Genomic DNA, 24,205 nt, shown 5'->3' on the forward strand with positions numbered 1-24,205 from the left:
ACCGGGGCGCGCGCGTAAAGCTTGGAATTAGGTGCATTGTGGTCTTGCTGGTATCCAAATTTGATCCATATATATCCCACAATGCACCTCATTCAACAGTCTGCGCTTGCGCATTGGTATTTGCGATAAGGTCTATAGAGTTGTGCACTAAGCAGACGCGCAATCGCGTCTGCGTCACGCACCCATTAGCCGTGTACAAAACAGCGCGATGTTCCCTCATTTTGCCAACCAAAACGTTAGTGCGCACGCGCTACGTGCAATTTACATATTTCATGGGAAGGGTATATTGTGCTCGTGTCATAGCACCGAGACGACTCTGACTCCATAACCGACACGGATTTAATTTGACACGATTTCTTTTCTCTTACAATTAATTTCTATGCTCTAACTATTGGGGCAATAACACTGACAAAAATTAACTTATTATTAACGCACTGGTGGTTAATTCGTGACATTTACTCCAATATTTAAAACTTCCAGGGTTTCTTCGCATAACAATACTCATATTTTTATGTTTTTTTTACGCCCCAGTTTTTACTTCTTCTACTATTTCCTTTTTGTAGTTGCCAATCGTACCATTGTATTCAGTTGTGCTGTAAATGTTGAAAATTGTATTAGAAAAGTAACCTGAATTATTAAGTGTGTCCAGACGAGTTTGGCTAAACAAAAATTAACAAAATAAATAATTTGATTTGTGAACACACATAAGATCCACGCCTTTTGATCGGAACAATTGCAAGAGCTCTGGTTTTCCGCATGGGACAAAAAAAGAAGAAAAACAACTTTTCAATGCAGTATAGTTTTCAACAAAGGGATAAACCATTTTTATAAGTGTTCTTTCAATATCATCGTAAAAAGCAAGTGCACTTAATAAAACGACAATCTTGAGAAGATTTGTATCAAACAATTGTTCTTGCGAGATAAACAACTGGGGCTATACTCACTTTTAAAGACACTACACACTTTCGGTAATGGTCAAAGACTAGTCTTTACTGTTAGTGTATCTCAACATATGCATAAAATAACAAACCTGTGAAAATCTGTGCTCAATCGGTCGTCGAAGTTGCGAGATAAAAATGAAAGGAAAATAAACACCCTTGTCGCACCATGGTCACACAAAGTTGTGTGCTTTCTGATGCTTGATTTCGAGACCTCAAATTCAAAACCTGTGGTCTCGAAATCAAATTTGTGGAAAATTACCTCTTTCTCGTAACCTACGTCACTTCAGATGGAACTGTTTCTCACACTATCAACCTCTCCCCATTACTCGAAATCAAGAAAGGTTTTATAATAATAAATATTTTGAGTAATTACCAATAGTGTCCACTGCCTTTAAAGGTTTTGACATTTACACTTAAAGTTTTAAACTGTAGCTGGCAGTGTAAAATCATTAATTAGTTAGTTACTAATGAATTAACTATTTTAATGTTTCTTATGGTTTTTCTTCATATCATAGCAAACAAGCAAGAACAAATTTCACTTGTCCCTGACACTTTGTTCAGCCTGCACATGTGGGGACAGTGGCAAGCGTGCGGATACAGATACAGATACGATAATAGTACCCGTCACATCAGCGGCGTGTTGAAATTTGTTTCGCAAACTATAGGTATTTTATTTGACTTGAGTGAGTGCCCTCGCATTCATCATGAGTGTCTTTCTCAACTACATGACCATTAGAGACCCCGTGTTTTAAACACTGCATTTTCTCATCGTTTTGCTTGCAAATGACTAACAATTTTCTATTTATATCAATCACGATACCAGTGAAAGCAATTCCGTGGGAAATGTTTTTGATCTGGGACAAAAAATACAACTAAAAGTCTGCAGAACAGTATCCGTTTTTTACGACGTGTATAAGCTCCCGTATCCGTTGCGAACGTGTATGCAAAATATGATGGTCGCGGATACGCGTCACGTGAACACACAAAGTGTTGACGTATCAGTATCTGTATGTGTATCCATACACTAGCGAAACCTCGTTTTGACCCCAATGCTTTTGTTAACAAATCCCTTGGCTTGTGGTCAAGTATGCCTACACTAGCTTCAAGATATGATTTATTTTTAGGGGGTGCAATTTTTGTTTAATTTATTTTATAATATACAGAAGCTCAGGTAAAGAAAAAACTTCCAGCGGATGAGCGAAAAATATTATTATAAAACAATGATTATTGTTATTATTATTTATTTATTTTTGCAACAAGTGCGTTGTCCTTTTAAAGGCAGTGGACACCATTGGTAATTGTCAAAGACTGCTCTTCACAGTTGGTGTATCTCAACATATACATAAAATAACAAGCCTGTGAAAACTTGAGCTCAGTCGGTCATCGAACTTGCGAGATATTAATGAGAGAAAAAAACACCCTTGTCTTACGAAGTTGTGTGCGTTTAGATGGTTTCTTTCTCGAAAACTTTGGCACTTCAGAGGGAGCCGTTTCTCACAATGTTTTATACCATCAACCTCTCCCCATTACTCGTCACCAAGAAAGGTTTATGCTAATAATTATTTTGAGTAATTACCAATAGTGTCCACTGCCTTTAACTGTTGGCTACATACAGCCTTGGTGTCAATGATACAATTAAGCGCATGGAAAGCTGCACTTCAGAACTTCAAGTCATAAAACATTCTTTGCAATATTAATTGAAAATAATTACGCTCATCTAGTTACCTTAATGATTCACAGAAGGCCATGAAGCCAATAAAATAGAAATAACTCATTGGTTAATTAGTTTTCAATGACTCTTTTTTATCGTTATGTCTGCCGTTCAGCTTTCGAGAAATACGCTTCTTGAGTCGATACAACCATTGAAGGCACTGGGCAATGTTGGTAACTATACTCCAAGTAGAAACTTACTTGGAGGGCTGTTGGTGGTATAAAACATTGTGGGAAACAGCTCCCTCAGAAAAAAAACCGTAGTTTTTGAGAAAGAGCAAACTTCCCACTCAAATGTTTGAATCTAAGAAAAGACCGAAGCCCCCTTTTTCGCTCAATTGAGTCCAAATTTAAGCAGTTTGCAACAGCTGTATTATTATTCTATTTAATTTCAGATAGTCTTTCTTGTAATGGAGTTTTTCGAACATGTCTCTCAATGCCCTGATTAATAGAGCTAATTAACGTGGTCATCAAAATCAATGGCCCTTCGCTTTCTCTCAAGTAAGCCAACGACAGGCGTCAGAGCGCAGCAGAACACGTTTAAGGCACTAGCAAACACCTTCGGTTATTGTCTAGACGAACATTCCCACTTGAGAAATACCAACATATCCCTGTGAAGATTTTGACTCAATTAGTCATTGAAATTACAAGAGAATGGTGAAAGAAAACACATCCTTGTTGCACAACAGCTCCCCATTGCTCGTTTAACAAGTTTGTATGGCCAACAATTATGGAGTAATTTAATTTGGAGTAACGACCAAAAGTACAGTGTCATGCATGCTAACAATTATTTGGAGTAATTACCAAATAGTACAGTGTCTTTAAGCATGAGCTGATGAATGTACTTGTTTAAATAAATGCACACGTACGTGTGGGTGTCACGTTTTCACTGACCTAGTTATACCTAGTTATAGTAATAGGCATAACTGACATGGGATTTGAATTTCTGCGAAGATGGATCTTCAGTTTTGGTCAAGTGTTACACTAAAGGCGATTTGAGGGATGTTTATGTGTTGGTTAAGTTTATACTAGTGTAAACGTGGGGATCTCATGGAGATGTGGGTTATGACTGTGTTAGGGTAACGGGTACCTCGTTCCCAGGGGTGATCGATCTCGCCGCGCCATTTTTCCCAGCATGCTCGATCTCAATTCATCCCGAGAGGTTATACGTGACGGAAGGCACTAAATACTAAACTCCACAGCGGTTCGGCCCATCGGAGAATACCCGAGCGAGAATGACCTTATGACGTCATTTTGCATATGCTTGCATCTTTTAGACATGAAAATATTCACAACCAGGTCATAGTGGTTAGTCTACTCTTATGTAACAACTCCCCAAACCTGCTGCTACAAACCGACTTAAATAAAGAGGTCTGAAGCAGTGCTTGCATCTTTTAAACATGAAAATATAAACAACCAGGTCCTAGTGGTTAGTCCACTCTTATGTAACAACTCCCCAAACCTGCTGCGTGGGGGATCGTCGCGAACCGTGCCGGAATGTTCCGAGAGCACACGAAAAGTTCCGAACCGCTGTAGAGGTTAGTTTTTAGTGCCATACGGGGTATCGATACGGCGCGCTGCCCATGGTTCAGGTTGGTGTTATACCGTTATTGATAGTTTTTATATTTTTTTTTTATTTTTTTTTTTTTTTGGATTAGTAGGGTTAGTGTTAGGGAGGTTCCGGTATTTGGTTAGGATGGGGTTTATACTGTAAGGGATGGGTTTAAGCCGTGTTAGGGTGCTTGCGTTAGGTTTATGTATAAGTTAGGTTAAATGGTTACGGATATAGTTATGATTAAGTAGGGTTTATGTGAGGGATATTTAAATGCATGTGTCATTCAGTAAGGATGTTTGGGTGATGGGTTTGGAGAGACGTTACCGCATGTCTCGTATTCTAGATCACTGGTTCTGTAGAAATTTACCTTCGTCTTCCGGGCAAGTCCCGGTCTTTGCTCTTACTAATAATATTATCAGCAGGACCAGCAGTGTGAACATGCCTTCAGCTATAGGTTTTCATTGATCCTTGTTTAATTGGAACGGAACAGAATAATAACTCCGGGATATTTCTTTTCCTTGAGTTTTCTCTCACGTAGCTCACGTGAATGAACTATTTTTGCGATCATCGTGTTTTGATACCACCATACAGTAAATAGTCACCGTCTGTATAAACCAATGGTCTTTACTGTTGACGGTACAACGCTGTAAAAACAACCATTGCTCATTTCAAGCTCTTACGTGTCAGAGACTATAATTATAGCCTGAAAGTATGACGTCACACTTCGAGGCTCGTCGTGATTTAACGCCAGATACCTGGGCCCAATTTCATAGAGCTGCTAAAGCACAACAACTTGCTTAGCATGAAAATTCTTTCTTGATAAAAACAGGATTACCAACAAAATTTCTATTAATTGTTGCATATTGCTTGTTACTTATCAGCTGTTGTTCGCTTATCCTGAAAATTACATGGAAATTTGGTTGGCAATCCTGTTGCTATCAAGGAAGAAATTTCATGCTAAGCAAATTTTGGTGCTTAGCAGCTCTTTGAAATTGGGCCCTGCTTTGGGGATCCTGCAAGATGAACCTTTGACCTCGCGTCCATTTCACGTGGATATTCGCAGTCAAGTCACCCATGTACATGAACACACATTATTATATGGGCCTAATGAATAAAACAGTATTATATGGGTGCGTTTTTATAGTGGAATCTGTTTCGGTCAATGGCCAGTTATCAACCATCGCAACCGAAACAGTTATTGGTAAAACCCCGCGAAAAAGCTCCCCAGGCAAACGATCAATAGAAAGTGCAAGCTGACAAACTTCATCACCTCGGCCAATCATAACACCGGTATGGAACGCTGACGTCACTCATGTACGTTTTTCCAATGAAATCCTTCGAGGCATCCCTTGAAATAATTGTGCCTTTATAATACCAATGCCTGATGTCTAACCAGTTTATCTTACTTTTAGTTTACTCAATGAACCTTCACCTTTTTGCGCTTACGAGAGGGCCCTTGTGGGGTCTTTCACACAAAGGAACAACAAAGAACCCCGCAAAGTTTTTCTTTGCACGGATTGGCCCCGTTCAAACTGAGGACTGACACCCAATTGATCCCGGTGTTCCGATAGAGTCCTCGCTTTCGAAAACCAATATTGGGACGTATATAAGAACAGAAATTTATGTAGATCCATCCATGTATTAAAAACAAATTCCTTACTTTTTCCGTCTATGTCGTGAAAGTTAATTGTAAGGAGCACAGGTGAGGATCCGGGTCGTGTTTTTAACTATGAATGATGAACAAAATCCGTTCAGAGCTGAACAAAATATGAGCTAAAAAAAACCCCCAAAAACCTAACAAACAGACACCTAATCCATGTAGTTTTACGCACTTCCCTTATTCTCCGTGTTTTGATCGTCGTGCGTAACCGCAGCCTGTAAATATTCATTGTATACGACGCTGATTTGAAGCTTACATTGCGATGTGTTGTTATTCTTAATGTATGCAAAAGTGTAAATAAAATCAAAGGAACACGTTGCCTTGGGATCGGTCGAGTTGGTCTTTGAAAAGCGTTTGTCACTCTTTGACTCCCATGACTCCCATAAATGGCCGACCGTGTATAGTTCGCACAGTAAAAGGAAAACAACGCAATTTCGAGGCAAATTTGTGTGGATCATTGTATTCTACTTTTTAAACATCTTTCCAACCATATGCGTTTTATAAAAAACGGTTAAAATCGCTTTTTATAGACCAATTCGTCCGATCCAAGGCAGGTGTTCCTTTAACAAAAATCGAAACTATGAAAAAACCAAATTACACAGTCTCATCAGGCTTTCAATTAATTAAAAAAAAAAGGCATTAAACCAGTCTAGTTGTATGAAGCGGGTCTGTTTTATCCCTATATGATCGAGATTACAATCATTCAAGGCTGGGTTTGAGTGAGAATGAGAATGCGTGTATAAATAGTTTCTTTGTGTACGATGTACAGAAGATTAATCAGTGTACAACATGAAGTCAAACCACTCTGACTGATTGATACGTCTCCTATAATTTACTTACATATTGCAGATATATTGGGATATTGCATCCTAGACTAGCCGAGAAGTTTGTCCCCATAGTATCCGCAGCAGTAGGCAAGCCGTCCAGGAGCAAAAGGGTCAGGTCAGTCAGAGCTAGGTTAGCGAACGAGTAGTTGATGACGGTGTGCATGTCCTTGTAGCAGAACACGATAAACATGACCAGCGCGTTTCCGAACAATCCCACCGCTGACACCACCGATATGAGCACCGTTAAGAGCACCATGAGCACTTGGCCGAATACCTCGTCGGGTATATGCATGGTAGTGTTGTGTGTGACGTTATGCAGCATCCTCTTAAGCCTGTGTGTGGCCAACGTGCATACATGGAGCACCCTTTTATTGGCCGGTTGAAGCAGACACCCTTGTGCTCACTTGACGACCTGGAAATGCCCGTCTCCAATGGATCAAACTGGGGAGAAAAAGCATATTTACAATGTTATATGTTGTTTTATTATTATTACAACACGAACCAAGTGGAGACACTCTCGGTCGTCCCCCGTTCCCAACCCCCCCCCCCCCTCCCCCGTACTGTTTAACCAATAACTGACGCGTGTCAACCTATTTCTGTGGTAACCTATTTTCATGGTCCCCTATTTTCTTGGGTACCCTATTTTCTTTGTAACCTTTTGTTGTTTTAGAATTACAACACGAACCAAATGGATACACTCTCGGTGGTCTTCCTCCCCTATAATGTTTCACAACTGGTAACTTAATTTAGTGGTACCCTTTTTTCGGGGCACCCTATTTTCGCGGTTAACCTATTTTCGTGGTACCCTATTTCCGTGATAACTTTTATAATTACAAAGCAGGTCGAGGTCTGTGTTGACCAGAAAGCAACTTGGTCCTAAGAGTTACAGATGCCATACCTTCTCAAATTATTGTTGTAAATACAGCAACTGTGGCATTAGGGCGGGTTTCATGTTTTCACGGTATAGTCGTCAAGGGTTTGGAAGAACAATGCTCTATGTTATTTAAAGTGTCTAGTTGGTATGACACTGGTATAGAAATACAAAGGTCGTGGGTTCGAATCCCACTCGAGCAGTAATGCATGCGATTTTTTAAACTAGTGAAAGTATGCATACTGAGTATAGGCAGTCAGTTCTAACACAAATCAGTATATGGGCAAAACCAAAATTATGTTCAATATCCCCGATGCAAACTTTACCAGCTATTGGATCTATTTCAACACAATTAAACCAAGTGCGAAAAAGGCGATACTGTTGAACAAATATTTGACGCTCGGTAAATCTCAGTTAGGAAAGACTATCACCAAGGCTCGGGTCTTAGGCTACATTGTAAACGGGACAGTATTTTTATAACCATCTTGACATGCTGTAAAGCCATGGACACTATTTGTAAATGATTACTAAAAACTATTTTTGGGGATTACAAACTTTGTAACGAGCGATGGTGCAGAGCTGTTGATAGTATACAAATATTGACTGCTTCGAGTGCTATGGTTAAAACTATGACTCCCGAGGTGATCCACGGAGCGTTCTATTTTCCCGAGGCGAAGCCGAGGGAAAATAGAACGCTCCGGGGATCACCGAGGGAGTCATAGTTTTTAACCATTGCACGAGTAAAAGCAGTCAATATTTGTTTTATAACACCCCAAACATTTCTAAAACCTGTATTATAACACCCCTTGCAAGTATTCTGCCTGCTCATTGGTTTAGAGCGCGTCACATGACATGTCTTAGTTTTGCCAGACGACGGCCGTGTGATAGAGCGTCGGTTTGCCATGCGCTAGTCCAACAGACTAGCACATGGCGTGCAGTACCCAGACGTCCGTTGCGTGTACTGGGATGATAAATTAATAGTCTGTAACCACTTCGGATTGCACGACACTAAATGCAACACAGTAAGTAAAAGTGTTTGCAATCTGTATTCGCGTCGTCCGTGGATTGTAGCATTCAGGTCTGTAACGTAATAAGAATTGTACAGTCATTAGACATGTTTGGGGTGTTATAAAACAAATATTGACTGCTTTTACTCGTGCAATGGTTAAAAACTATGACTCCCTCGGTGATCCCCGTAGCGTTCTATTTTCCCTCGGCTTCGCCTCGGGAAAATAGAACGCTCCGGAGATCACCTCGGGAGTCATAGTTTTAACCATAGCACTCGAAGCAGTCAATATTTGTATATTATTATTATTAAGTTACAGACCTGAATGCTACAATCCACGGACGACGCGAACACAGATTGCAAACACTTTTACCTACTGTGTTGCATGTAGTGTCGGACAATCCGAAATGGTTACAGACTATTAATTTATCATCCTCGTACACGCAACGGACGTCTGGGTACTGCACGCCGTGTGCTAGTCTGTCGGACTAGCGCACGGCGCCATGTGCTAGTCTTCGGACTAGCGCATGGCAAACCGACGCTCTATCACACGGCCGTCGTCTAGCAAAACTAAGACATGTCATGTGACGCGCTCTAAACCAATGAGCAGGCACAATACTTGCAAGGGGTGTTATAATATAAACCATTGTGAGAAACGTCTCCCTCTGAATAAATAAGTAACGCAGGTTTTGATAAAGAGGTAATTTCTCACTCAAATTAAGGAGACTTCAGGCCTGAAGCCATATTATGATAGACATCCGAAGACACACACATTACAGGGTGTCTCAAAAAAAAGGTAATCCTACTTTAAAGGGTTTTTATGGCAAGACTATTATGTTTACCAGCAGAAAGTATGGCATCATCTTAAAGCTGAAACCTTGTGCTTTCCAATGATACATTTGGTTACATTCAAGGGTCATGCATCAGAGAGCACCATTGTCTTGAAAATGTGGTGCAAAAATGCATTTGGTTCACTTTTAAACCCTTGTCATTCTGGCCTTCAGACAGAGTGTAAACCTCAGGTTGTCACAATGGTTCATTCACCTAACGGCAGAACAGAGAACATTTGTGGTCAAGAAATGGTATGCAACCAGAACTTTTTGCAGGCTACACAGGATGAATTTGGAGAAGCATTCCCAGATCGAGAACCACCAGCAAAGAAACAATCTGGGCCAATGTGAGAAAGTATGAAGCACATCAGGAACCAGCCTCAATCGCAACAAAGGAAGTTTAGGAAGGCCAAGGACAGCGAGATCTCAGGAAAACATCGCTATCCTACGACAGCAACTGATTGACCACCCACGGGAGACAAGTGCAAGACGGAATGGTGTTGGACTGAACCACACCACTTTTAATCGGATCACTCATCTGGACCTTCACTTCCATCTGTTCCACATCTTCACATCCGTCATGAACTTCTGCTTCCTGATCTTGCAAGAAGACATACTTTCTGTGAGTGGCTTCTTGAGCGGTGTGAGAGAGATCCCAGCAAACTTCTCTGGTTTCATACCTTTTCTTGGCCACTCTGCTGTTATTAGCTGAACCGTTTGTGACAACCCGAGGTTTACACTCTGTCTGAAGGCCAAAATGACATGGGTTCAAAAGTGAACCAACTGCATTTTTGCACCACATTTTCAAGACAATGGTGCTCGCTGATGCGTGATCCTTGAATGTAACCAAATGTATCATTGGAAAGCACAAGTTTTCAGCTTTAAGATGATGCCATGCTTTCTGCTGGTAAACATAATAGTCTGGCCATAAAGACCCTTTAAAGTAGGATTACCTTTTTTTTTAGACACCCTGTATTGCGCAGCGAGGGTGTTTTTCTGTCAACGTTCCCTTGCAACTGCAATGACCAATTCAGTCAAAATTTACACAGGTTTGTTATTTTATGCATATGTTGGGATACACCAAATTGCGAATACTGGTCTTGGACAATTACCAAAGGTGTCCAGTTCCTATAATGGTGACTAGTAGTCTAATGTTGATCCATCTTAATTACAAAGCGGGTTGATGTATCTTGTTGATAAGAAGACAACTTTCTCCACGGGTTGCTAATGCTTATACCTATCTGTCCTGCTGTAGATACAGATACGGATTCCGGAAGCCTCATCAAGTTTCCCTTGGAGATGTAAAATTATCTAGACTGGGTCGGTGTGGTCAATATGGTGGTAATTGAGCGACGAGCTAATTTAAACTGGTTGCTGGTCGTTGAAGATCAAACACGAAAACGGGGGTCGATGACGGGGCAGCAGCAGCAGAGCGAACTGAAACAAACTCGGTTTGATTACGCGGTGCTTTCAAACATTCCGTCATCAGCAAGGAAGCGAGTATATGTACACGCCTAGCGCGGTCTGTATTTCCCGTCAATAAATGTCACCAGTGAATTGACCAATGATTAAACGAGTGTAATTTTATACCTGAAGTTTCCTTGTTCAACGATATAACCGAACCGCCGATTGGACCGGTTATCCTGGCGTGTTTATTATTCGAGTGAATTGACCAATGATGGAACAGGTATATTTTACTTTGACTATACTTCCTCCGATTCAAATCGATATAACAGAACCGCTGATTGGACAGGTCCTGGCACTAGTATTATACAAGTGAATTGACCAATGAAATAACAGGTGCAATTAACTTGTAGTCTTTCTCGTTCGAAGCGATATAATCAAACCGCTGATTGGACAAGTATTCCCGGCACGGTTATTCTTCAAGTAAGTTAACCAATGCTGGAGCGGTAGAGCGGCAGCCCAGAGCACTTTGGTTAAAGGAACGAGGTACCAATATTTGAGTACAGGAACATTTAGTGGATAACCTGACATAATCAGATATGGATGTCTGCCAGGGACCCCCGCTGTGTGTAGCACGTGGACCCCCAACAAAGAGGCAAAATAATGGGCTGAATCAAACATTCTAGGTACCACATGAAATCAAGTGGAAATGGTCATTAACATCATGCTTAGTAAAAAATATCAACCGCCAGACAAATTGTCTGCTGCATTAGGCCTGCCAGACACCCCCTCCCCCAAATATTTAGTGTACAAACCTATGGGTTGAAATTCACCAGTTGTCAAATTACCTCAGATTTACATGAAACTTTGTTTAACTGTTCCACTATGGCTAAAATGAACACAAACCAAAAATTAAATCCATACTCCATATCGTTTCCGAGATACAGCCTCTTAAAAAATGCTAAAATCTCCCCCTTTTGGCGCTCCGCCCCCGAACGACCGCGCGTCGTGGTGATATTCTTTTCAAACGTTAAGAGCCCGTAATTTAATAACGACACCAGCTGTGTGGCTAAAAATTGTATGCTATTTAAGTTGTGGCCCTTGATTCATAATTTGGCTGCACTGGGCCTGACAGACACCCCCACCCCCGGGGTAAAACATCGGAGGAACAACCTAAAACCAAATTGAAATTACCAATAGTCCTAATGCACAATTCTTAACAGAAGACAATATCAGCCGCCAGACAATGTTTTGCTGCATTGGGCGCGGCCCGACAGACACATATACCCTCCCCGGGTTAAACATCAAAGGAACCACCTGAAACCAAGTTGAAATGACCAATAGCAATAATCTTAATACAAGTATCAACTGCCAGACAGCAGTTTTGCTGCATTGGGACCGACAGACACCTCCCCTCCCCTGGGGTAAACATCAAAGGAACCACCTGAATTTAAGTTGAAATGACCAATAGCAATATTCTTAATACAAGTATCAAGTGCCAGACAGCAGTTTTGCTGCATTGGGCCCGACAGATGCCTCCCCTCCCCCGGGGTAAACATCAAAGGAACCACCTGAATTTAAGTTGAAATGACCAATAACAATATTCTTAATACCAGTATCAACTGCTGCATTGGGCCCGGCAGACACCTCCCCTCCCCGGGGTAAACATCAAAGGCCCCAAGTGAAATTAAGTTGAAATGACCAATAACAATATTCTTAATACAAGTATCAACTGCCAGACAACAGTTTTGCTGCATTGGGCCCGGCAGACACCTCCCCTCCCCCTGGGTTAAACATCAAAGGAACCACCTGAAATTAAGTTGAAATGACCAATAACAATATTCTTACCACCATTATCAACTGCCATACAACAGTTTTGCTGCATTGGGCCCGGCAGACAACCCCACTCCCCCGGTGTGGCGGTTTCAACTTTCCGCCGTGTTCAGTTTTCCGAATGACCAAATCCGGTAACATAGCGTCATGCGACACCTGCGCGCAGCAACCGAAAGAAGTCAATACTGTTATGCTTTATTGAGTCCCGGAAAACTGAATACGGCGGAAAACTGAAACCGCCACACCGGGTTTTACGCATCAGAGGAACCACCTGAAACCAAGTTGAAATGACCAACAACAATATTCTTAATACCAGTACCAATCACCAGACGAAAGTTTTGCTGCATTGGGCCCGGCAGACACCTTCCCTCCCCGGGTTAACATCAGAGAAACCACTTCAAACCAAGTTGAAATGACCAATTTACACTCTTCTTAATACAAGTATCATAACACGCCAGACAAAAAATTGGTGCATTGGGCACGCCAGACACCCCCACCCCCTTGGTTTAAGAATATTGTTATTGGTAATTTCAACTTGGTTTTAGGTCGTTCCTTTGAAGTTTAACCCCGGGGTTGGGGAGGTGTCTGCCGGGCCCAATGAAGAATCATAAAAATGTCTGGCGGTTGATACTTCCGTTTGTATTAAGAATACTGTTATTGGTTATTTCAACTTAGTTTTAGGCGGTTCTTCTAAAACCCGAGGGAGTGGGGTTGTCTGCCGGGCCCAATGCAGCAAAACTTTCGTCTGGCAGTTGATACTTTTATTAAGAATATTGTTATTGGCCTTTTCAACTTGGTTTCAGGTGGTTCATTTGACGTTTAACCCGGGGGGGGGGGGGGAGTTGTCTACCGGGCCCAATGCAGCCAAACTGTTGTCTGGCAGTTGATACTTGTATTAAGAATATTGTTATTGGTCATTTCAACTTGGTTTCAGGGGGTTCCTCTGATGTTTAACCCGGGGGGGGGGGAGTTGTCTGCCGGGCCAAATGCAACAAAACTTTCGTCTGGCAGTTGATATCTGGCAGTTGATACTTGTATTAAGAATAATATTGTATTGGTCACATTTCAACTTGGTTTCAGTGGTTCCTCTGATGTTTAACCCGGGGAAGGGAGCTGTGTCTGCCGGGCCAAATGCAGCAAAACGTTCGTCTGGTGGTGATTGATACTGGACGTCAAAGAATAGTGTGTTTGGTCATTACTTGGTTTCAGGTGATTCCTTTGTTTAACCCGGGTAAGGGAGGTGTCTGCCGGGCAAAACATTTGTCCGGCGCCTGATAATGTCTTGTGTTAAGAATAGTGCAAAAGGCCTTGGTAATTTCAACTTGGTTTTAGGTCGTTCCTCCGATGTTGAACCCCGGGGGTGGGGGTGTCTGGTAGGCCCAATGCAGCCAAATTATGACTCAAGGGCCATAACTTAAATAGTATACACCTTTCAGCCGCAAAGCTGGTGTCGTTATTAAATTACGGGCTTAACGTTTGAAAGAATACCACCACGACGCGCGGTGTCGGCCGGGGGCGGAGCTCCAAAAGGGGGAGATTTTAGTATATTGTAAGAGGCTGTATCTCAGAAACGACATGGAGTATGGATTTAATTTTTGGTTTGTGTTCATTTTAGCCATAGTGGAACAGTTAACCAAAGTTTCATGTAAATCTGAGGTAATTTGACAACTGGTAATTTTCAACCCATAGGTTTGTACACTAAATATTTGCGGAAGGGGGTGTCTGGCAGGCCTAATGCAGCAGAAAATTTGTCTGGCGGTTGATTTTGTTTACTTAGTATCATGGTAATGACCATTTCCACTTGGTTTCATGTGGTACCTAGAATGTTTGATTCAGCCCATTATTTTGCCTCTTTGTTGGGGGTCCATGCGCCACATGCAGCGGGGGGTCCCCGGCAGACATCCATATCTGATTATGTCAGGTTATCCGCTAAACGTTCCCGTCGTCAAATATTGGTACCTCGTTCCTTTAACCAAAGTGCTCTGGGCTGCCGGTCTACGGGTACAAACCTTACTTCCCGCTCATTTAAGTCGATATAACTAACCCCCTGATTGGGCAAGTAGTCCCGACATGGCTATTATTCAAGTATATCGACCAATAATGGACGAGTGTAGTTTACTTGACGTCGTTCTCATTCAAATCGATATAACCGAACCGCTGATTGGACATGTAATCCTGACATGGTCATTATTCAAATGAACTGACCAGTGATGGAACGGGTTTAATTTACTTTAATTACTTTTTCCTCATTCAAATCGATCTGAACCGAACCGCTGATTGGACAGGTTATCGTGGCGTGTTTATTATTCGAGTGAATTGACCAATGATGGAACGGGTGTATTTTACTTTGACTATACGTCCTCCGATTCAAATTGATATAACAGAACCGCTGAGTGGACAGGTAATCATGGCACTAGTATTATTCAAGTGAATTGACCAATGAAAGATCAGGTGTCGTCCTCATTCAGAGTTATATAACCAAACCGCTGATTGGACAACCCGGCACGGTTTAATTCTTGAAGTAAATTGACCAATGCTGGAGCGGGTACAAACCTTACTTCCTCCTCATTAAAATCGATATAACCAACCCGCCGATTGGACAAATATTGCTGGCATGGTTAATACAAGTGAATTGACCAATGGCGGGATGGGTACAATATCCTTCTTCCTCCTCATCATTCAAATCGTTATAACCGAACCGCTGGTTGGACAGTTTCTGGTATTGTACTCAATTTTGTGGATATAACATTTCGGGAACGAATGGAATTTTGTTTGCAATGTGTTTGTTCGTGCAGTATCACTTTCGTTAAATTTCAAGGCTATTTATCATTGTATAAGCAGACAGCGGCCGTGAGGGAAGAAACCTAATGCATTGAAGTCATGATCAAAAGCAATATATTTCCTTGGGGAGTACCAGACTGAATTAACACAAATATCTTTGATGAAGATGATGTATCATGATCTTCAGATGCCTTGTAACTTTGTATGTGTGTTCTCTGAACACTTAATATGTCATTGAGTATCGAGTCGTGAAAGGTCTGACGTGATTTTCCGACCACTATATGAGTTGAAGGGTTTTGATACCCTTTGTAGGTCAAGTTTGGCCATGACACCCATGAATCCCTTCTTACTTTAAAGGCAGTGGACACTATTGGTAATTAACCCAAACAACTATTAGCATAAAACCTTACTTTGTAACGAATAATGGGGAGAGGTTGATATTATAAAACATTGAAACGGCTCCCTCTAAAGTAACATATATAATTTTCGATAAAAAAAAGTAATTTTCCACGAATTTGATTTCGAGACCTCAGATTTAGAATTTGAGGTATCGAAATCAATCATCTGAAAGCACGCAATTTCCTGTGACAAGGTTGTTTTTTTCTTTCATTATTATCTCGCAACTTCGACGACCGATTGAGCTCAAATTTTCACAGGTTTGTTATTGTATGCACATGTAGAGATACTCAAAGTGAGAAGATTGTCCAGTGTCTTTAAAGGAACATGTATGTAATAAACATTTTCGTAGTTTCGTCTATAGTTTGAGCTTCATTTATAGTCGTCAATTTGTTTGGAAACCACAGACCACTGTTTTAGGGAGAGTCGCGTTAACCCGCTGACATGCTAAAAAAATGTTCGTCTCCTGAGACGAAAATTGTTTGTGTAAGGGAAGCTTTCAATCAGTACCTTCAAACAGTGTAAGTTTGATGTAAATCTGAGGACACTCAGGTTTGTATCAACCTCTAATAATAACTTTTTTGAGTATTTACCAATAGCGTCCACTGCCTTTAACTTGGGATTAATCTTCAAGACGCAATGAGCCCATCCTAAGTTAAGACAAAAGTATCTCCACCCTTTAATAGAATGTGTTTTTGAAAATGGTTTTTACCACACTTCAGGGATTGATGATACCAACATACGAAAGGAAGTCAAACATTATTTTAAAAATCGACGTTTGTTTTTCGCCGTTTGTCACGTTTTTTTTTAAATGAGAAAAATATCCATTGACAAATAATGCCGGGACACTTCAAAAGCAAACTGTAGTTATTAAGTTCGTTGTACTTTCTATTATACACTCCCGTCACATTTTAACTTAATCAGCTATTAATTACAACGAAAATACCAACAACAAGCTCTTGAATTACCGGGAGTATTTTATTCCGAAATAGTTTCAGAGTAGAACTAGAATACTTTAGTGAGAAATTACATCATTGGTAATTGTGATGCCTAATAAAAGGCTTCAGGCCTGAAGTATTTTAATATTTGAATGAGAAATTACCTCTATCTCAAAAGCTCATTTACTTCAGATGGATTTTTTTCTCACAATATATTTTGCCATTCTCAGCTCTGCTCTGCGCAGCGTTGCTCGGTAGCAAGTAAGTATGTTATGTAATATTATGAGTAATTACCAAAAGTGTCCAGTGTGTTTAACGCAAAGCTGTACGTCACGCCAGAAGGGACCAATGTCATATCGAGCAACTTATGAAGAAAATGTTGCTTATTAAAGGCAGTAGACACTATCGGTAATTACTCAAAATAATTATTGCCATAAAACCTTTCTTGGTGACAAGTAATGGGGAGAGGTTGATGGTATAAAACATTGTGAGAAACGGCTCCCTCTGAAGTGCCATAGTTTTCGAGAAAGAAGTAATTTTCCACGTATTTGATTTCGAGGCCTCAGATTTAGAACTTGAGGCCTCGAAATCAACCATATAAACGCACACAACTTCGTGTGATAAGGGTGTTTTTCTTACATTATTATCTCGCAACTTTGACGACCAATCAAGCTCAAATTTTCACAGGTTAGTCAATTTATGCATATGTTGAGATACACCAACTGTGAAGGCTATTGACAATTACCAATAGTGTCCATGTCCACTGCCTTTAATGTTATGCCTTTCTAAAACAAGCGTGAAAATACAGTCACAGATGAAATGATGTGAACTTTTTCTCATGCTCATAAATTTGTTGTGCTTAGCATAGGTCTATGAAATTGGGCCCTTCTGTGTCATAAACAATGGGTTTTTTTTTCTCGTACCTTACCGTAACTTTGTTGGAATTACTGGGCAGTAAGCCTATACAGGACCTAAACTTTAACCTGTTTTTATCATTTATTTCTTATTGTTTTGTAGGTCAGATGTTTTTATTTTATTTTTATTTTTTTGTTTATTTATTATTATAATTTATTGTTTTTATTCCAGTGTTTTTCTTTTTTTTTGCTTGATTTGTTTTATTTAAATGTGAGACGTTAAAGTTTGTTTTGAAATGAGAAAGGGTTCGGGGACTGTGACACAAGACTTAACATTTTAGTCAACTGTACTTTGTGAAGTAAATTAATGATTAATTACAATTCTTTGCGCGGGGTCCCCATCAGATATTCTTGTCCGCAGACCCAGCTGGCCAAGATCATTAATTTTTACCCCGATTAAGTTGTTTGTTTTAAAAGCAATGTAAAACTACTGAAAACCACTGATGTTTGAGACCTTTGATTTAAAGGGAACAAAATCTGGGGTATTCAATACACTACTTTGTTATTCATGAATAGATTACGAATGGAATTTTGTTTGCAATTATGTTTTGTTTGTGCAGTATCACTTTCGTTTAATTTCAAGGCTATTTATCATTGTATAAGCAGACAGCAGCCGTGGAGGGAAGAAACCTAATGCCTTGAATTCATGATCAAAAGCAATATATTTCCTTGGGGAATACCATACTGAATTAACACAAATATCTTTATTGAAGATGATGTATCATGATCTTCAGATGCCTTGTAACTTTGTATGTGTGTTCTCTGAACACTTTATGTGTCATTGAGTATCGACTCGTGAAAGGTCTGACGTGATTTTCCGACCACTATATAGGAGTTGAAGGGTTGGAATTACTGGGCGGTAAGCCTATACAGGAACTAAACTTTAACATGTTTTTATCATTTATTCCTTACTGTTTTGTAGGTCAGATGTTTTTATTTTATTTTTATTTTTTTGTTTATTTATTATTATAATTTATTGTTTTTATTCCAGTGTTTTTCTTTTTTTTTTGCTTGATTTGTTTTATTTAAATGTGAGACGTTAAAGTTTGTTTTGAAATGAGAAAGGGTTCGGGGACTGTGACACAAGACTTAACATTTTTAGTCAACTGTACTTTGTGAAGTAATTTAATGATTAATTACAATTCTTTGCGCGGGGTCCCCATCAGATATTCTTGTCTGCAGACCCAGCTGGCCAAGATCACTAATTTTAACCCCGATTAAGTTGTTTGTTTTAAAAGCAATGTAAAACTACTGAAAACTACTGATGTTTGAGACCTTGGATTTAAAGGGAACAAAATCTGGGGTATTCAATACACTACATTGTTATTCATTTATAGATTTTATTGTGTAGCCAGTCTATAGTTAAAAATCGAAATTTAGGGTAGGTGGGTCAAACCATTTTCGTAAAGAAAAATCGAAATTGTTTGACCTTGACTTATCTGATCAGCCCTTAATATCATAATATGCCACCCACGAGCAAAGTCACATCAGTTTTCTCGTAGGCCTTATTAAACGGGTTACTCATTATGCGGCCAACTCGTCCTTTCTTCATCAGCGAATGACAGATTGTCAGTGTAATATTGCGCCAGTTATTAATAATAATACAAAATACAAACAGTTAAATTTCTGTCTCTGAAGTAAAACCACATTTTCTGCCGGAAAGATTGACTGTATATATGTTCCATTGACATCCATGCCAGTTAATACTTAATTTCCTCCCTGGTCCGATCGTGAAACACACTTTAGCTATTCATGTGACATGTTTCGGCGGTTTGTATTTGTGTATAAGAACATGAGAGGAGCGAGGAAGTCCATTCTATAGCCTTTTAAGATTTTTAAGATATGGTTGACATCTATATATAGGAGAGCTCTGTTTGTTTTGGGTGAAATACAAACAAATTAACTCAAACCTAACAGTGTCATATCTCAAGATGGCTTTTGTTTTAATGCAAGTTTGCCCCAAAACAAGGATAAAAGCCACTCTGGGTAAAGGGCTACAAGGAAGAGAACATAGAAATGCAGAAACTCAGTGGAGCTGAAGGTAGGAATTGATATTCCTCTTAAAAGATGGCAGATCATAGGATGAAGGGAAATAGGCAAGGAGTTCCAAAGAGATGGATATATTCTGAGGGGCTGAGATTCCGGTGTACAGTAGAGGGGTGATTGGTCTGTCCGAAAATGGTTGGGTGTTTTTTTTTTCAGACTGTACCAAGAGTAATAGTTACACCAGATAATGTGTTCCAGAGGCAGCAACCATTAATTACGAGTCAAAATGACCCGAAATGTGGTTAAAAATTTGATTTTAACTTTGATTATGCGTCAGTTTGATCAATTTCTTATACATTTTGACTCAGTTCCGGGTCATAGACCCAGAGATAGGCCAGGTCCCACGGGACCCATATCTATGTCAGACGCGTGTAGAGTACAGGTGCCACACGAAATATAAAGTGGCTAACCATCACCCGTTCTGTCTACTTTTTAATTATTAAGAGTCAGTTCAGGTAAATAATTATTTGACATAATTATGTGCTTACGGTCAAAACATCATTTTTGTTTATACATTGTGGTGGAAGGGCATTGGGGTACAAGTAAAAAAAAATGCATGATAAATCAATCACAAGAACCATCTCTCCAGTAGCCTTTCCCTCGTACTGCATCTCTTTGGAACTCCTTGCCTGGTGCATGTATCCCTTCATCCTATGATCTTCCATCTTTTAAGAGGAAGGTCAATTCCTACCTTCAGCTCCACTGAGTTTCTGCATGTATATGTTTTCTTCCTTGTAACCCTTAACCTAGAGTGGCTTTTAGCCTTGTTTTGGGCGACTTGCATTAATAATAAAAAATTAAAAAATCACAGGTACCCATTTACCCCTGGGTGGAGAGAAGCAATTACAGTTAAGCGTCTTGCTCAGGGGCACAAGTGTCACGACCGGGATTCGAACCCTAAGTCTGCTAAACAGAGTCATCAGAGCTTGAATTCGGTGCTTTTATCCGCTCGGTCACGTACACACAAAGAGTGCTAACAAAGAGTATTAGTATCATTCAACATGAAACAAAATATTGGTGTTAACTGTGATTCTCTCTTGAGTGTCATAAAAATTCTATAAAAGTAATAACTATTCCTATGTATTTTGAAAACCCAGGATTGTAACTTCATACTTATTATGTATTCTTTTTGAAAAGGCAAGACTTTGTACAAGCTTAGGCTTCTTGTCTGAACTCCCCCCATACTATAATTAAGTTCCCATCACCGTAAAAAAATATCCGTACAATTTACGGCACTTTGCCTGGCAGCTAGGGTGCCAGGTAAAGTGCCGTAAATTTCACGATGGAAGTTTTTTAAATTGTCCCCTGAAGGAGGTAGTTTACCAAACTTCCACTGGGAAATTTACGGCACTTTACCTGGCACCCATAGCTGCCAGGACTCAGTGCTGTACATTTTACGGATATTTGGTTTCAATGTAGTTTTCCTTTATAGTGTACTGCATAATGGTATGGAAATAAAGCTGAACATGAGCATGAATGTGACAGCACCCAAGGTGTTAATTTGAACACCCAAGTATCTGCTGTTAACTTTCTGGAAGAGACTCTGGAAAACGTAGATTGAGGGCACTGATGCGTTTGTTTAAAATGTTCCCCGTGCTCGTTTTGTTTTTTTACAACCCACTTTATTTTCCAGATCGATTTTCCTCTCGTGACATTTTGCGAAACCTTGAACAGTCCACTTCACCAGGCTACACTGAAATGGCGGCAAACAAGCTAAGCATATTTAATCTTACCTGCTTAGTAGGCTTTAGCGTCCGCTCCTGGTTAACCAATAGTATTTCCAAGGCCCAACTGGCTGGGCGAGATACCTGCATTCGTGCACGTCTTACACATCCATCAACTCGTTCACATTATCGCAAGAGGTTTTTAGATCACTTTAATCGAAGTCGCATCTCACATTTTAATATTTCCTCAGCTTGCTAGCTTATAGATGGTGTTGAGCTTTCTCCTCTTCCCCGCCAAGAATGTCTTGCATGTAAAGGTCCACCACTCGGGACTAAATCCAAGACTTGAGTAAGCGTTCTAGATTGATTCCTGACGTGTAATCCGTCTACTGCTGCTGTGTGGTGGGTCTGATGCATATTTTATAGCCAGCCAATTCGCAGCTGTAGAAACTTCTAAAACGGACCCGCGCGTAGTTGCAACCCTCCGTGATGTGGGATTGGATGGGTGATGCGCACTCCGTGACGTCATCATGACAATCACCAATGTGATGGCATTACCATGGTGCCTACACTTTTACCATGTATTGTAAATGAAATACGCACATGCAAACGATTCTAGAAACTGAATGTCTTTCGAAGTACAGTTAAAGACACGGGACACTATACTAAACAAAAAATACACATTGTGAGAAACTCTGAAGTAACGTAGTTTTTGAGAAAGAGGTAATTTCTCACTCAAATAATAATAAAAGACTTCAGCTGAAGCTTTTTATTATGCATCTGAAAGCACACAAAGTGATGCAACAAGTGTTTTTCTTTCATTATTCTCTTGCAACTTCGATGACCAATTGAGCCCAAATTTTAATTAGTTTGTAAATATTCTATGCATAGTTATGTTTGGATGGATGAACCAAGCGAGATTGGTCTTTGACATTCCCAAACGTGTCCAGTTAAAAGTCCACATTGCAAAATGACAATTTGTGTTTTACTCACATCAACAGTTATAATTTATTACAACAATAACCACGATATGACAGTTAAAATCCGTCTATAAATCATTGTACAGTTATGATTCACCATGTGTGTGTTAACGATCATATCTGTCACCATACCATCGATTATACAGTTGTACTATAACAACAACAAAATCGAAAGTTTTTAAAAATTGACTTTGTTTAAATGTCTGGAATCCTGACTCTCGCTTGGGTCGGAAGAGCTGTGGTTTCCGGTAGACATATCCCGTATAGTATAGGGACATGCCACGAATATGGAGCCTTTTGGACACAGATTATTATAGGCCTTCATCGTGGGTGACAGACATTTTGTTCTTCTTCTTTTCAATTTAAATCTATCAAACCGAGGTTGGAAGGATAAATAATGATCAGGCCCCGTTTTTGTTGAATGTGATCGGTTATCCTGTAGTTTTAATCAATTTTATTTCATGTTAAAACCTGACTTAAAGGGGAGGTGGGCCTATATTTTTGAAACATTTTACTTCGAAGTAACGCGGTTATCCGTAAAAATATATCAGTTTTTATGTCCCAACATTTGAATCTGAGAAGCGTTGCCATAGTAGCGCTTGACATTATTACGTACTTCTATTAAGGGATTATTCTTCCTGCGTTGACGTCATAATGCTCAGATTTTCGGAGATAATATCTCAAAAATGCGACTACCTTTTGAAATTTTCATATGCTAGTTTATTGTAAACTATCGACTAGTTTAAAAAACAAAGGAATCTGATAAACTCTACCTGTATCCTAAAACATTGGAACTACTTTTTAAAGCACAGTTCATTTTGAGCCTCATAAACAATTTCGCATCTTTTTCATTTCAAGATAAGCTTCTATAGACACTGTATTAAAGGTAATGGTTGGGCATAACTATAACAAACCTGCCATTTTGTTGGGAAATACATCTGTTCACACTTTATTTCGGTCCATGTCAAAGTGTTTTTGTTACTTGTTCCGTCGGCTGGCTAGACGTCGAGACCAATTAATAGAAAGTCAGTTGGTATATCGATTGCCCTTCAGCAGCGGTGGCATGCACTTTAATAATTGATTTATTTATTGTAAATATTTATTTATTTATTTATACATATTTGTTTATTTTTATCAATTTATGTTCCCTTTTCAGTGGTCTTTCTCCTTCTAACCACCTCAATAATTTGAAATCCCCCAAAACATCACGTTTTACTTAGAAATGACATCGTCTCCATTTCCTCGAAAATGAATCTGGCGGCGACATCATGAAACATTATCACACTTCATAATCATTGTATCGAGTCGGGATCAAGTAATCGACTCACCAAAAACCATTTTTTTGTGAGTGTGTCGAAATAGTAATTGCAAAGGAAGTGTGACGTCACAAAACTGTTATTAAGGGTTTCCAGTTTCAACACAGACTTTCGTCGGAGGCATTTCAAGTCACGAGTTTGGTCAATTTATTGACACCCGAGCAATAACATCGCTACGGGCGAAATTGTTTTGGGGGGTTTTCAGGGTGAAAAAAATTTATGGTCATCAAATTTCTCTTCCCCGATTGTTTTTCTTTGGAAATCGCCTGTTGATGATAAATTGTAAATGCGGAAGGAAACGATTTTAACAGGCGTAGACTTTACATATAGTGCCATTAGGACAAGTGTATTTATCCCCTCTGGAAAGTATTGCCATGGTGACGACGGAAGATGGGAAAAGGACACTTTTGTGAGACAGTGAACTCGTGTCATTGAACCCATTCTTAATCCATTTTCCAAGTTAGTTGTTATGACAATGCATTCAATCAACTCTGAAATTGGGCACGTTCGATTATAGCTTCCCCGGGTCGACC

The 24,205-nt window shown here is 39.8% G+C and overlaps 1 protein-coding gene and 1 long non-coding RNA gene across 2 annotated transcripts in view; one reads left to right on the forward strand and one right to left on the reverse strand.

Moving 5' to 3' along the window:
• LOC139935040 (uncharacterized) overlaps positions 1–6,829 on the forward strand; it is a 54,604-nt gene extending 47,775 nt beyond the window's left edge. The window contains exon 4 of the long non-coding RNA XR_011785749.1: positions 6,716–6,829. This is a non-coding gene — a long non-coding RNA (uncharacterized lncRNA). The remainder of the gene's footprint in view (positions 1–6,715) is intronic.
• LOC139935039 (G-protein coupled receptor 54-like) overlaps positions 1–21,610 on the reverse strand; it is a 49,411-nt gene extending 27,801 nt beyond the window's left edge. Inside the window, exons 1-2 of the mRNA XM_071929488.1 lie at positions 21,446–21,610; positions 6,707–7,134 (exon numbers count right to left, since the gene is read on the reverse strand). Of these exons, the coding sequence (XP_071785589.1) occupies positions 6,707–7,015 (309 nt within the window). The 5' untranslated portion in view covers positions 7,016–7,134; positions 21,446–21,610. The remainder of the gene's footprint in view (positions 1–6,706; positions 7,135–21,445) is intronic.
• Positions 21,611–24,205: the final 2,595 nt, after the last annotated feature.

The sequence above is a fragment of the Asterias amurensis genome, chromosome 3 (assembly GCF_032118995.1).
Source record: "Asterias amurensis chromosome 3, ASM3211899v1".
NCBI classification, from domain to species: Eukaryota; Metazoa; Echinodermata; class Asteroidea; order Forcipulatida; family Asteriidae; genus Asterias; species Asterias amurensis.